Source organism: Rhinatrema bivittatum, chromosome 11 (genome assembly GCF_901001135.1).
Source record: "Rhinatrema bivittatum chromosome 11, aRhiBiv1.1, whole genome shotgun sequence".
NCBI classification, from domain to species: Eukaryota; Metazoa; Chordata; class Amphibia; order Gymnophiona; family Rhinatrematidae; genus Rhinatrema; species Rhinatrema bivittatum.
The window spans coordinates 90835456-90848710 of record NC_042625.1 but is presented as its reverse complement, the minus strand read 5'-3'; the positions used below and the strand labels follow the sequence as shown (position 1 = coordinate 90848710).

Here is a 13255-nt window from a genome sequence, read left to right as displayed (position 1 = left end):
TGTCTAGAGTTTCTCTTTTGAAAGGCGGCGTTTCTGCTTGAAGGGATACTCAGAACCTGTGATTGACTGCTTCAGGCAAAGAAGCCCTCCACATCTTTGGCTCATATTCGGGTTTGGAGAGTGTTCAAGTTGTGATGTTTGCAGATCAAGTTGCAACCACCAAAGGTGGATGTTCCTCAGGTTTTAGCCTTCTTACAATGCAGCTTGGTTAAGGGATTGGTTTATAATTCCCTCTGGGTTAAGGTGGCCACCTTGGGGTGTCTTCAAAGTAAGGTGCAGGGAAGACTGTTGATGGCACATCCGGATGAGCGTTGCAAGGGCTTCTTTGAAGTATCTAAACTTGTCTTGGTGGCCATTTGTTCAGCTAGGAGGATATCGGAGCTGCAAGTATTGTCCTGTAGGGACCCTTTCCTATGAATTTCAGAGGAAGCTGTCATTTGCCTAAGGTTCTTTCCTCGTTTCATCTTAACCAGATGGTTGAACTTCCAGCTTTTCCTCATTTGTCACCAGATGCTCCTCTGGTGAGGGAGATTCACTTATTGGATGTGCAGCGAATCCTCTTGCAATATCTTAAGATAACAAATGCCTTTCAAAAATCAGATATTCTTTTGTCCTGTTCAGTGGAGCAAAGAAGGGAAATAAGGCTTCCAAGGGCACAATTGCAAGATGGCTGAAGGAAACGATAAATACAGCTTACATCTGTAAGGGTCTGTCTGTGCGGAAGGGTTGCGGGCACATTCCACCAGAGTTAATTTCTCTGCAAGAGATTTGTCATGCAGCAACACGGTTGACTCTTCACATTTTTTCCAAACATTACCGCTTGGATGGGCGGGCGCCAGAGGAGGACGGTTTTGGGGAAAGTGTTGCATATGGGTCTTTTGAGTTCCCGCCCAGATTAGAGGGTCTTGGATACATCCCACTTGTCTGGACTGATCCGGGGTATGCACAAGAAAAGAAAATTTGTTCTTCCCTGTTAATTTTCATTCGTGTAATACCACAGATCAATCCAGAGACCCATCCCCTTCTTTTGAAAGATTTCCTCGCTTGTGGATGTGGATGAGACAGTGTGTTATCATGTGCAGAATTACTAAGTGTACATAGGTTGTTACTATATTCCTTGTTCGAGACAGGAGGTCCTAGTTAGAGGGGGCTCCAACTTTGAGTCTCTGCTCGCCCAGAGATTTTTTGGAGTTTGATTTGGACATTTGGCTTGGGTACAGGTCAGAATTGAGGGACTGCAGGTTGCACACTCTGTTATGTAGCAGTGCCTGAAAAGTTTTTATTCTGTCTCCATCTGCTGGTAGGGATGCAAAACCCACTTGTTTGGACTGATCTGTGGTATTAAAGGAACAAAAATTAACAGGTAAGAATACATTTCCCTTTTCTGTGTTCTTGAGGGGCTACTACTTACATCCTTGGTTTATCCTTCCTTCTTCCTCCGATACATCAGCAAAGGGGCACAGAGCTGAGGGCACATCTGTACTCCTGCACTTCAGTTTTTACATGGATGTTAGCCGGTCTTATGTGCTAATGATGACTTTTGTTTAAGACGCTTTTAACCTTGCTGTGCAGCTTTAGGAGAATGCTGTCTGCCCCAGGCAATGCCCTGCTTAATATAGATCATGTTCCAAAACTGAAGTTAACTTTTGGAACACTGTCACCAGTGATACATGGGCAGGGGTGAACACTGCTCAGGTCTGTTGAAGATCGTGAAAGGGAGATCCGTTTAAAGTGCAGGATCGGTGTGAAGATGCAAAGCATAGCCATCTGAAGTTCTTGAGGAAAGAAATTCTTTAAGTTGTTTTGAAGCTGCTATGTGTTCCCCTCAAAGTGTGTGGCTTATTTTTCCCCCCCCAAATTACACAAAATACATTTATTGCGCACACCTTTCTTTCTCCTTTTTGCATGCACACACCAGTGGTTCCAGCTTCTGTGGCTTGCAAAATTAAAATAACTGAAAAAATCAACCCCAAATATGCTCAGAACGGAGGAATAATATATCCTGTACAGTCAGAATATGATCATTCTAAATTTATCTTAAGTAGTGAGGGACTTTCCAGATGTGCAAAGCTCAGGTTGTGAAGTTACTTGCTGTGGAATAAATTATCCAAAGTGCCTATTCCCATAATAACCTGAACTGTCAAAGAAACAAAACAAAATAACCACTGGCATAATGCAAAAATAAAAGATGCAAAAGGAAAGCTCAGAAAATTTGAAAAAAACTGGAGAAAACACAAAACTGAAAACCTAACCAAATTCAGGAAACATCTAGCTTTCTACAAACAACTGATCCTTAATACTAAAAAAGAATACTATTCCAATAAAATAGAAAAGTTTGCCAATAACCCAAGAACCTTATTCTCCATAGTAACGAATCTCACAAATGACAAACAAGAATCACCTCAGTCTTCCTGAATCAAAATGCAATGAATTAGCTAAATTTTTTAGTGACAAAATATTAAACCTAAGAAACAAACTCCCAAAAAACAGCAAACAAGCAATCGTAATGCAAAAAAGAGATGTTAACATATGGTCCTCATTTATAGAAATATCAGAACAAGAAGTTGAATCAACGATAAAAAATATAAACCCTGCTCCACACAAAATCAATACAATACCAACAACTGAGATAAAAAAGATTACCAATGTAGTAACCCCAACACTAACTAATATCATAAACCTATCCCTAACTGAAGGATTAATGCCAGATACACTAAAAGGGGCAATCATTAAGCTAATCATCGAAAAGAAAAAGTGACCCATTAATCCTCATTAACTACCGCCCAGTCTCAAACCTCCCATTATTAGCTAAATTAATAGAGAAAACAGTATAGAAACAGCTAGCTGAACACCTAGACAATAACATACTGTACCCTTCACAACATGGCTTCCGAAAACACTACAGCACTGAGACATTACTTCTCTCACTAACAGACAACATACTAAGAGGTTTTGATAACAGTAAACATTACATCCTTATAATGCTCGACTTATCTGCAGCCTTTGATACAGTAAACCACAAAATACTACTAAAAAGACTTGAAGAAATTGGATTATGTGACAAAACAATAAACTGGTTCAGATCCTACCTAAACAACAGGTTCTTTCAAGTCCAGATAAACACATTATCAGAAAAATTTAAACTTGAAACAGGAGTACCTCAGGGTTCAGTGCTGTCTGCTACCCTCTTTAACATATATATGCTACCCTTATGTCATCTGCTGGCAGGCCTAGGGATAATACGTTACATTTACGCAGACAACATTCAATTCTACCAATAGACGACACAATTTAAAAAACATTAAGTCTAGCTAACATGTACCTAGACATAATTAAACAACTACTAAACCAGATGGAACTGGTTATCAACATTGACAAAACTGAATTCCTTCACCTTGAGAGAAAACATACTAAAATCATTCAAACACCGATAACCCTAAGAAATAACCAAAAAATTGAGCTAGCCGAAAAAGTAAGGAATCTGGGAGTAATAATGGACCCAGAAATCAACCTGAAGCAACACATATCTATAAAAGTAAGAGAAGGCTACGCAAAACTTGTGGTCCTCAGAAGATTGAAACCATTACTCACACCTGCCCACTTCAGAACAGTATTGCAAACACTTATCTTTTCTAGCACTGACTACTGCAACGCACTCTTACTAGGACTCCCAAGCACATCGATAAGACCACTCCAGATACTTCAAAATACTGCAGCCAGAATACTGACGGGAAAAAAGAGGAGGGACCATATAACCGAAACTCTAGCAGACTTACATTGGTTACCCATCGAATACAGGATAAAATACAAAGCCTTATGCACCATACACAAACTAATATATGATAAAGAAGCAGACTGGCTAAACACAGCCTTATGAGTACACGTTCCACAAAGAAACCTCCGCTCAGCAAACAAAGCACTGCTAACCGTTCCTTCAGTAAAGTCAGCAAAATTAACCCAAGTGAGAGAAAGGGCTTTATCATTGGCTGGGCCCATACTATGGAACACGATGCCCCCTGAACTCAGATTACAGAATAATCTCAAAACTTTTAAGAAAAATCTAAAAACATGGCTCTTTAAAAAGCCTTCACTAAAGAGTCTGGAGGGTAGAGAATGAAAGTACAGGGTAATGCAGATGAGAATGAATTTACTCAATCCTACATTTAAGAAGTAATATTTCAAAGCGATAGTAACTCAATAATATACCTGGACTTGACCAACATTACTCAAATAATGATTTTATTTATGAAATTGTAACCGAACTTTATTGGCACCTGTTAGAATGTACGATATCCTACATTTACTTACCTTAGTCTATGTGCCTATTTGTAAACCGTTGCGATGGTATATAACTTAGCGACGGTATAGAAAAGTTTTTAAATAAAATAAATACCTTGCCCTGGAAGATTCTTATCTGTGCTACCAATCCATTTCTGCAGCAAAACACAGAGTTACTGAGAAAAGGGCGTCTCCTTCACCGGCCCCAAAACTTAGAAAGGCTGACCTCTCCGAGTCTGGTAAGACACTGCCAAACTTACTTCAAATGAAAGGAAGTGAATGCTTACCGCAGACAGAACTTGAAAAGCTCCGCAAGCTGTGTTGCTTTTCTAGAAAGGGATGTTTTATCACGTGACGGTAGCAGGGGACATTAGCATGGAGCCCTACTGAAGCTCTCCCTTCAAATACATCGCTTCTCTTCTTGCTGTTTTTTTTACTCTGCAGTTCATTTATTTATTTGTGAGTTTTTCTATACCGAGGTTTGGTACAAGCCTTCACGCTGGTTTACAGTTGTAACAACTTTTACATTAGATAATGTTAACAGTAACAATAAAACCAATCATAAGTTTAAACAATAGATAGTATATTGTGAATCACGGATAGTATGTTGTAATTGGACGTCAATATAACAGCAACAGTGAGTGTAATAGGTGCTAGCTTGTAGATAGTACATTAAAATAGTTCATGTTTCCTAAATTTTGGTTTTCAGAAGATGAGAAAGGTGGCAAAATGGCAGCAGCAGACTCTGTGCAGCAGAGGCGACAGTACAGAAGGCAGAATCAGCAGTCCTCCTCTGGTAAGGGATAAGTTTTTATGGGGTTTGCTTTGTAAGTGACCGGGTAGACAGCAGACATTGCACTGTTGATCTGAAGTGCAGTTAAAAATATATTAGCACCACTAGAGAAGCCAGAAAAATGTACAGGGTAACAAAGTAAAAGCTGGGTTTATTCCTGAACATTTTTCAGCTCCCAAATTTAACAACTTCAGAGTATTTAAGAAAAGAGCCTCGGGGGACAGCAGTTGTTATAGCTTGATTAATTAAAAAGTCAACACAAGATACCTCATCACTTGATTAGTTTGACAAACAAATGTTTTGCTGAGTATTAATGCAGCATGAAGGACTCTGAAACTGCAGGCACTTTGACCTGTGGCTCTTTTTCAGAAAAAGAAAATGGCAATTTTTAACAGAGCTTGTCTGTTTGTAACACTGAGAGGTGCCTCACATTACCTCTTTTCTCATCAGTTGGGAAACTCCAGTGAAACTTTCTCCAACTTAATTGTTTTGCTTTCTCTTTTTTTTTTTTTTAAGATTCTGGTTCAACGTCTTCCTCAGAAGATGAGAGACCTAAAAAATCAAACGTGAAGAATGGTGAAGTAGGAAGACGTAGACGGCATTCCGTCTCACGAAGTCCATCGCCATCGCGCAAACGGCAGAAAGAGCCTTCTCCTCGGTAATGCGGTGTTTTTATGTGCATGTCTGTCACTTTATGTCCAAAATATTAGTCTTGTGTTAACTTGAATGAAAGCTGAGGTTTGACCGATGCTTGGGGAGGTGCACTGTATTAGCATTGAGTTTGATACTGGCAAGCATATTGACTGAAAAGCTTCTCTTTAATCTGATTCTAGATGTACACTAACCATATGGGTGGAGATTTTAATAAAATCCTATTTGACAGGAACAGGTGAAACTTTGCAATTTAATGCAAAGCTTTTTTTGTTTTTTCTGACCCTGCAGTTTTCTCCTGCTTCTTTGGGTGATTGCACTGTTAGCTTTTCTTTTGCAATTACTAGGGGTATTGGCCTTCATTTTATATCCCCCTCCCTACTCACTCAGCACAGACATTACTTCAGCTGTCCTTGGCTGAGGGCGACAGGCAGGGATCCTGGAACCCTGCATCCATGGGCCTTGTTGACCCTCTTAGTGTCACCATTTCAGTGCCTCTTGATGGTCCAGGGAACAGAAAAATCTGATCCTCCACATCAGCACCCAGCAGTTTCATTCTTATATTTTCTGAATATTTCTAGTAAAGAGACTTCCAGTCTTGCCCTATTACTGGCTCTGTAGCCTTTAGCTTGATGCATTAGAGTGGGAAGTACAATAAACCTATCTGCTTCGCTCAGATATGAATAATGCAGATATGGGAAACACATTTCACTGGAGACGTTTTTAGAGCAAGGCTTTTGATATTAGCTGGGGGAAGGGGGCGGTGGACATTTTCTTTTTAAACATTTCACAGAAAGGAGTGGTGGATGCATGGAACAGCTAGACCAAAAATTCAGAAAAGCCCGAACCAATAAAGAGAAACTTTTGTGGGATGCTGTCCTGTGTGTGGTAGGAAAACAGAATGCACAGTCAGGCTGGGCCTTGCAGTTGTGTTCTCTGTTATAAGAGCATCCCTTTCTTTAGTCTACAGCGTTTAATAGTGCTTGTTTCCTGTACGTACCCAGATCAGTCCAGACTCCTGGGTTTTGCCTCCCTTCCAGCAGATGGAGACAGTTTCATAGGCACCGTCTCTTAACCCGGTGTGCCACCTGCATCTCCTTGGTATTTCTCTATCTCCAGCAGATGGAGTGGTGCAAAACCTGCGGCTCTGTAACGGAGTTAAAAAAAATAAAAAAAAAGAATTGTTTTTTTGAACATTGTTTTGACTTTCCTCCCAGGAGGTTGGCAGGTCCTGGTGGAACCATCCCTCCTGGTAGTAGGTTAAGGACGAGCATGGGTTGGGGACCCCAGAATTGCTTTTTCGGAAACGCCAGGGGTGACAGCTGGTGGTCCAGCTCCCTCCCCTTCAGCGAGGATTGTGGGAAGCCTCTGCCATCATTCTACAGGAAAGTAAACTTTTATTGTTAGTAAAGATTTTACAAAAAAAAAAGTGGTTGGCTTTCTGGCACTTGTCCCGTCGCTGGGGATAAGGCATTCAAGCCAAACTGGTCCCGTGGCTCCCGGTCCTGTTTGTTGTGTTTGGCATCTTGTGTGGTCCTTTACATTTTTCCACGGATTTCATCCTTTCATTGCATAAAGCATATCTGGCCAGTAAGGTCAAGTGGAGTTGCTCCCCCAGGCGCAGTGACCACAAGGATCTGTAAGGCCAGAGATCCAGCGGTGCAGGGAACCGCAGATGACTTTTCTTCGGAGGAGTCCGACTAGAGTTTGCCCTCGAGGCTGGACACCGTGAGGATTATCCACCCAACAGTGGTCCAGATCAGGAGGGGGGGGAGCCTGGGAAGATTCCTTCAATGAAAGGGGACAATCCTAAGGTTGTTTGCTTGTTTGAGAGGAGCTGGGACCTATGATCCCTCATGTCCTGGCAGAGTTTGGAATAGCAGTTCCGCAGGAGGAGCTGGACCAGGAAAGAGTGGATACAGTCATTGCTGGTTTGAGGGGCCTTGCCAGGACTTTTCCGTTCCATAGGATGGTCAAGCAATTGATGATCAGGGAGTGGGACACTCCGGAGACTGGTCTTAAGGTTAGTAGGGCTATGGATAAACTTTATCCCTTGCCTGAGGAGACCCTGGAGCTCTTGAGGGTGCCGAAGGCAGATGCTTCTGTGTCTGTGGTCACAAAGAGAACCACCATTCCAGTAGCTGGCACGGCAGCTCTGAAGGATCTGCAGGACAGGAAGCTTGAGGTGCACCTCAAGAAGATTTTTGAAGTTTCTGCTCCGGGCATCTGAGCTGCAGTGTGCAGCAGTTTTATGCTTCGGGCAAGACTGAGATGGGTGCAGCAGTTAGTGCCAGGGATCTCTCACCCCAGGAAGCCGAGCAGGCAGAACGCTTTGAGGCAGTTGTAGCTTATGGGGCCGACACTTTATCTGATTTTATTCACACCTCTTCTAGGGCAGTGGTGTCTGCGGTCTCGGCTAAGAGGCTCTTGTGGTTGCAAAACTGGTTCATGTAAGGCTCAACTTGCGGTGCAAGCACCTTTTTGGAGAAGAGTTGGAGCAGTTGATAAAGCTGCTCAGAGATAAGGTGCACAGGCTACCAGAAGACAAGCCCAAAGGGTTTCTGCCAGTTCGCTTTCACTTTCAAGGCCAAAGGTGTTGCCATCAGAGCAGAGCTCCGGGCGCAGGCTCAGAGGGAGACCTCGGGGAGGTTTCAGTCCTGGTCCCAGTCCTTTCATGGATGCAGAGCGAATTGAAGAGAAGGCTCTGGCCAAGGGTCTAGCAGAGCCAAATCCGCACAATGAAGTGAGGCCGACCCACTCCTCAGCCATAGGGGAATGGATGACTTTTTTTTTTTTTTTTTTTTTTTACAAGTAGTGAGCCAAGATCACATCAGACCAGTGGGTTCTCTAAGTGTGATAGGACAAGGCAACGCTTTAGAATTTGCTTGGCTGCTAAGAAACCTATTCATGGTATCTCCCTGTGCTTCGCCAGCAAAGAAACTTATTCAGCAGACCATCCAAAGACTAAGAATGCTGGGGACCATTGTTTCTGTCCCCCAGGAGGAGAGGGGATGGGATGTTCCATTTATTTTGTGGTACCGAAGAAGGAAGGGACCTTTTGTCCAATTCTGGACTTGAAGAAAATAATAGTGGCTCTCAAGGTTCCCTGTTTCCAAATGGAGACTCTCAGGTCTATCATAGCAGCGGTGCGAAGCGGGGCGTTCTTGGCTTCCCTGGATCTGACAGAAGCATATTAAACATTGGGATCTGCCGGGATCATCAGATACCTCATATTCATGATACTCAGGAAGCATTTTCAGTTTTGTGCTCTTCTGTTCGGTCTAGCCACTGCTCCGAGGACTTTCACCAAAGTAATGGTGGTGATAGTGGTAGCCCTCAGGAGGGAGGGTATGCTGGTTCGTATCTGTACGACTGGCTCATCCAAGCGAATTCGGAGGACCTTTGCAGACAGGCTGTGGAAGTAGTCTTGCACTTCTTGAGATCCTTGGGTTGTGATTCTGGCTAAGAGTTGCCTTTCTCCCTCACAGGTTCTGGAGCTCTTGGGCACACTCTTCAATACCCATGTGGGCAAGGTCTTATGGAGGAAAGGATTATCAAGCTGCAGGTGCAAGTTTGGAACCTTTTGGACACCCGAGTGCCCAGGGTCTGGGATTACTTGCAGGTTCTCTGTTCCATGGCCTTGACCTTGGAGCTGGTCCTGTGTGTGTTTGCTCATATGAGACCACTACAGAAAGCGTTGCTTTCCCAATGGGATCTGATTTCAGAGCAGTTTCATCTTTTGCTACCGCATGCAGAGTTCACCAGGTCCAGTTGTTTGTGGTGGTTTGGCTTTTGAAAGGAAGCAATTAAGGAAGAAAGGATATCCAGAGGATGTTATTTCTACTCTGTGGCAAGCTCGTTAAGACCTCTACTTCCTTGGCATATGTCCCGGTTTTGGAGAGTCTTCGAGTCTTGGTGTATGGAGCCAGGGGGTTGATCCTTGGCGAGCATCCGTGGCGTAGATTCTGGCCTTTTTAGAGAGTCCTAACAAAAGGTTCGTCCTCTAGTTCCCTGAGAGTTCAGGTGTCGGCCTTGGGCTGCTTGCAGGGCAAGGTTCATGGAACAACTCTGGCAGTGCATCCAGATGTGGTGCGTTTCCTCCGCAGAGCGAAGCATTTGCACCCCCAGTTCGTAAGGTGTCCTTCTTGGAGCCTTAACTTGGTCCTCAAGGGCATGTGGAAAGCACAGTTTGAGCCTCTTAAGGGGGCCACAAAAAAGATATGACTTTGAAAGTGGTTTTTTTGGTGGCGATTTGTTCAGCCAGAAGGGTGTCTGAATTTCAAGCCCTGTCATGTAGGGAACCCTTTTTGCAGATTTTAGATTCCAGTCTCCCTGAGGACGGTTCCGTCTTTTCTGCCAAAGGTAGTTTCAGAGTTCCACTTAAGTCAGTCAGTAGAGCTTACAATCTTTACAAATCTGGAGATTGATTAGCCTCATGCAAAGGAATTAAGAGGTTTGGATGTCAGAAGGACTTTGTTGCGGTATCTAGAGGTCATTAACAGTTTCAGGTTGTTGGCTCACTTTTTTGTGCTATGGAGTGGTGCAAAAAAAGTCACAAAGCGGCAAAGGCCACAATAGCGCATTGGTTGAAGGAGGCTATTGGTTCCACAAAAATCTGTTGCGGTCGGCCCATCCTGGAGAGGTTAAGGGCTCATTCTACCCTTTTGCAGGCAGCCTCCTGGGCAGAGTGCCTGCTGGTTTTGCCGCAAGAGATTAGCAGGACGGCTACTTGAGTCTTTACAAACCTTTGCCAGACACTACCAATTGGACGTCCAGGCCCCAGACGTTGGCAATTTTGATGGAAGTGTTCTTTGAGCGGGACTCTCACAGTCCCACTTTGGTACATCCCAGGAGTCTGGACTGATCTGGGTACATACAGGGAAAGGAAACATTTTCTTACCTGCTAATTTTTGGTCCTGTAGTACCACAGATCAGTCCAGAGTCCCGCACGATGGTGGAGAGGAGTGTTGGAGAGTCCGTGCGATCTTTCTACTTTAATTCTGATTACTTTTGAAGAATGGCATAGGTTTCCCATTAGTCAATTTAAGAAATGTTCTAAATTTAATTATGAATTTCCTTTGTCCTGTGCTTGCTCCTGGGGATATAGTAGAGTTAATTGGTTAAAAGTTTTTTGTTAAATATTTTATGTTTGGGTTCTGAATACTGAGGAGAAGCAGGTGGCTCACGGGGTTAAGAGACTGTGCCTATGAAACTTTGTCTCCATCTGCTGGAAGGGAGGCAAAACCCAGGAGTCTGGACTGATGTGTGGAGGTACAGGAACAAAAATTAGCAGGTAAGAACCAATTTTCCTTTTTCATCATAAGTTGTCATAGACTTTCATTTTTCTTTGCTTTCAGGATGCAGTCAGGAAAGAGATGGCAGTCACCTGTTGCTAAAAGGTTAGAAACAGATGTGTTTTCTGTTTTTGGGTTGTTTTTTTTTTTTAGACCTCCTTTGGTTTTAAAGAAGTTTCTTACAAACCATTTTGCTTGAAGCTTAAAATGGCAAAAACCTCAATTTCCTAGCATGAAACCAGATGGACTCAGGACCAATGGGTTTAAGCTCCCCTGCCAGCAGATGGAGACGGAGTCAGGTTTCAAAGCTGACGTCACCCTAGATACAGCCCTGCAGTGACCTCAGCCCTTCAGTATCTCTCTCCGTCTCCAGCATCTGCGGACATGCTTTCCCTATGGGGATCTCTGTACCTTTTGGAAGAAGAAATTCTACTTTTAAATTGGAGAAAAGATTGAGCCCCGCTCTCCTGTGGTGATACCTAAAGGTCCCTCCCCCAGTTGAGAATTCCTGAGGTGATTTCCGAGATCCTCGGAGGTGAGCCTTGATCCAGTAGCCAGTTCCCGGTGTGGACTTTGCTGCTGAAAGGCAGCGGGTGCAGGAAGCCAAGTGCTGTAGTGACGGCCAAAGCCCTCTCCCAATACAGCCGGAAACCGTCTCTGTACTCAGCCAGGAAAGCGCTGAGCCCAGGTTTAAAAAAAAAAAAAAAAAGTGAAGAGTATTTCCTCCTGATTCAGAGATGCTGGAGGGGTTTCACTAAGACTTCCTCCAGTCTCCTTGCTTGGCGTGCCATACAGACAACATTCCTGATACCGTTGAGGTAAGGGGAAATGGGCTTCTGAGTAGGATGAGCCCCTGGAGTGGATATTGATTCCAAGAGATTACGAGTAAGCTGTCATCCAGTCCCTAGATCAGTGTTTGTTTAGTTGAGTAAAGTTACGGTTAACTGTTTTAATAAAGTTTTTTCACTAGTATGTCCACAGTGGCTTTTGAAGAGAGTACTGAAGCCTGAGGTCACTGCAGGGGGTGTATCTAGGGTGACGTCAGCTTTGAAACCTTACTTTGTCTCCATCTGCTGGCAGGGCAGCATAAACCCATTGGTCCTGAGTCCATCTGTCTCCACTAAGGACAACAAAATTATCAGATAAGTAATGTCTCCATTTCTCTCTTGTCTGGTGATTTTGTATTAATTCCCAAGTGGGTTTTAGGAATTAGTTTAAAAAAATATTAGGGAGGAGAGTTCAACCTTCAGTTAAAATAAGCTGTCATGGGCCCAAAACTATTGTTTTTGGAGGGAAAAGACAACATAAAGAATGAAAACGCAAGAAACTTCTAGAAAAAAAAAACCTCCTGTAGTATATTGGTGTGGAAGGAGATCATTTCCTCATATGCAGATAAGTGCTTAGGGTTGGGGAGGGGGTGGTTGCTGTTCCACCAAGTTCTACCCCCTCCCTTCTCCCACTCTATCCACTAGGGGAAGAGGCCTATGAACACCTCTAAGGCATCCCCAGCTGATGAGAAGCTGAAGCTGGTCCCCGGAATCAAACCTCTGTCTCCCATAGGGGCCACACCTTGTGTAAAGACTTGAAGCCCTTTTGCCATGTAAACTGGATCTGATTCAGAATTTAGTGACTGATAGCTTTTCTAGCTTGATGTTTGGTTGATGCCTTTACCTGAGTGATCTTGTTATAAGGTTCTCACAGGACAAGCAGGATGGTAGTCCTCACATATCGGTGACATCACAGCATGGAGACCAATCACGGAAAACTTCTGTCAAAGTTTCCAGAACTTTGACTGGCCCCTACTGGGCATGCCCAACATGGCACTAACCCTGCAGCCAGCAGGCGTCCCCCTTCAGTCTTCTTTTTTCCACGCAGCAGTAGCCTCGCGGTTAAGGAGCTCTGCAGAGATTCCTGACAGGAATTTTCCTCATGGAATTACTAAAAGTTAATTTGCCCCACAGGGGTCCCTCCTCTTAACTTTTTCAAGCTGCGGTACTCCGGTAAGTTTTTACCCGTTTTTCCGTCTATTACCATAGAGTTTGGCCCTCACGGCCTACTGGTCTTCGACCGTACCGCGGCTCAATTTTTTGCCATGGCATCGGGGTTCCATCGGTGCCCGGACTGTAGTCGCACCATGTCCATCACAGACCCCCATAAAGTCTGTGTAATGTGTCTTGGACGAGAGCACGATGTCTTGACCTGCTCCAAATGTGCCCTAATGACACCAAAATGTCGCAAG

At 43.7% G+C, this 13255-nt stretch overlaps 1 protein-coding gene across 15 annotated transcripts in view; it reads left to right on the top strand.

The window, feature by feature from the left end:
* SRRM1 (serine and arginine repetitive matrix 1) overlaps nucleotides 1–13255 on the top strand; it is a 118657-nt gene that overhangs the window by 63637 nt on the left and 41765 nt on the right. For 14 of the 15 annotated variants that reach the window (XR_003859197.1, XR_003859196.1, XM_029619832.1 and 11 more), the window contains 4 exons: nucleotides 4440–4517; nucleotides 4988–5074; nucleotides 5588–5729; nucleotides 11080–11121. Coding sequence is in view for 13 of the 15 variants with exons in the window: in XM_029619832.1 (XP_029475692.1) it covers nucleotides 4440–4517; nucleotides 4988–5074; nucleotides 5588–5729; nucleotides 11080–11121 (349 nt within the window). In the remaining 2 variants the exon portion in view is untranslated. The remainder of the gene's footprint in view (nucleotides 1–4439; nucleotides 4518–4987; nucleotides 5075–5587; nucleotides 5730–11079; nucleotides 11122–13255) is intronic. The other variant, XM_029619830.1, reaches the window with a different exon arrangement.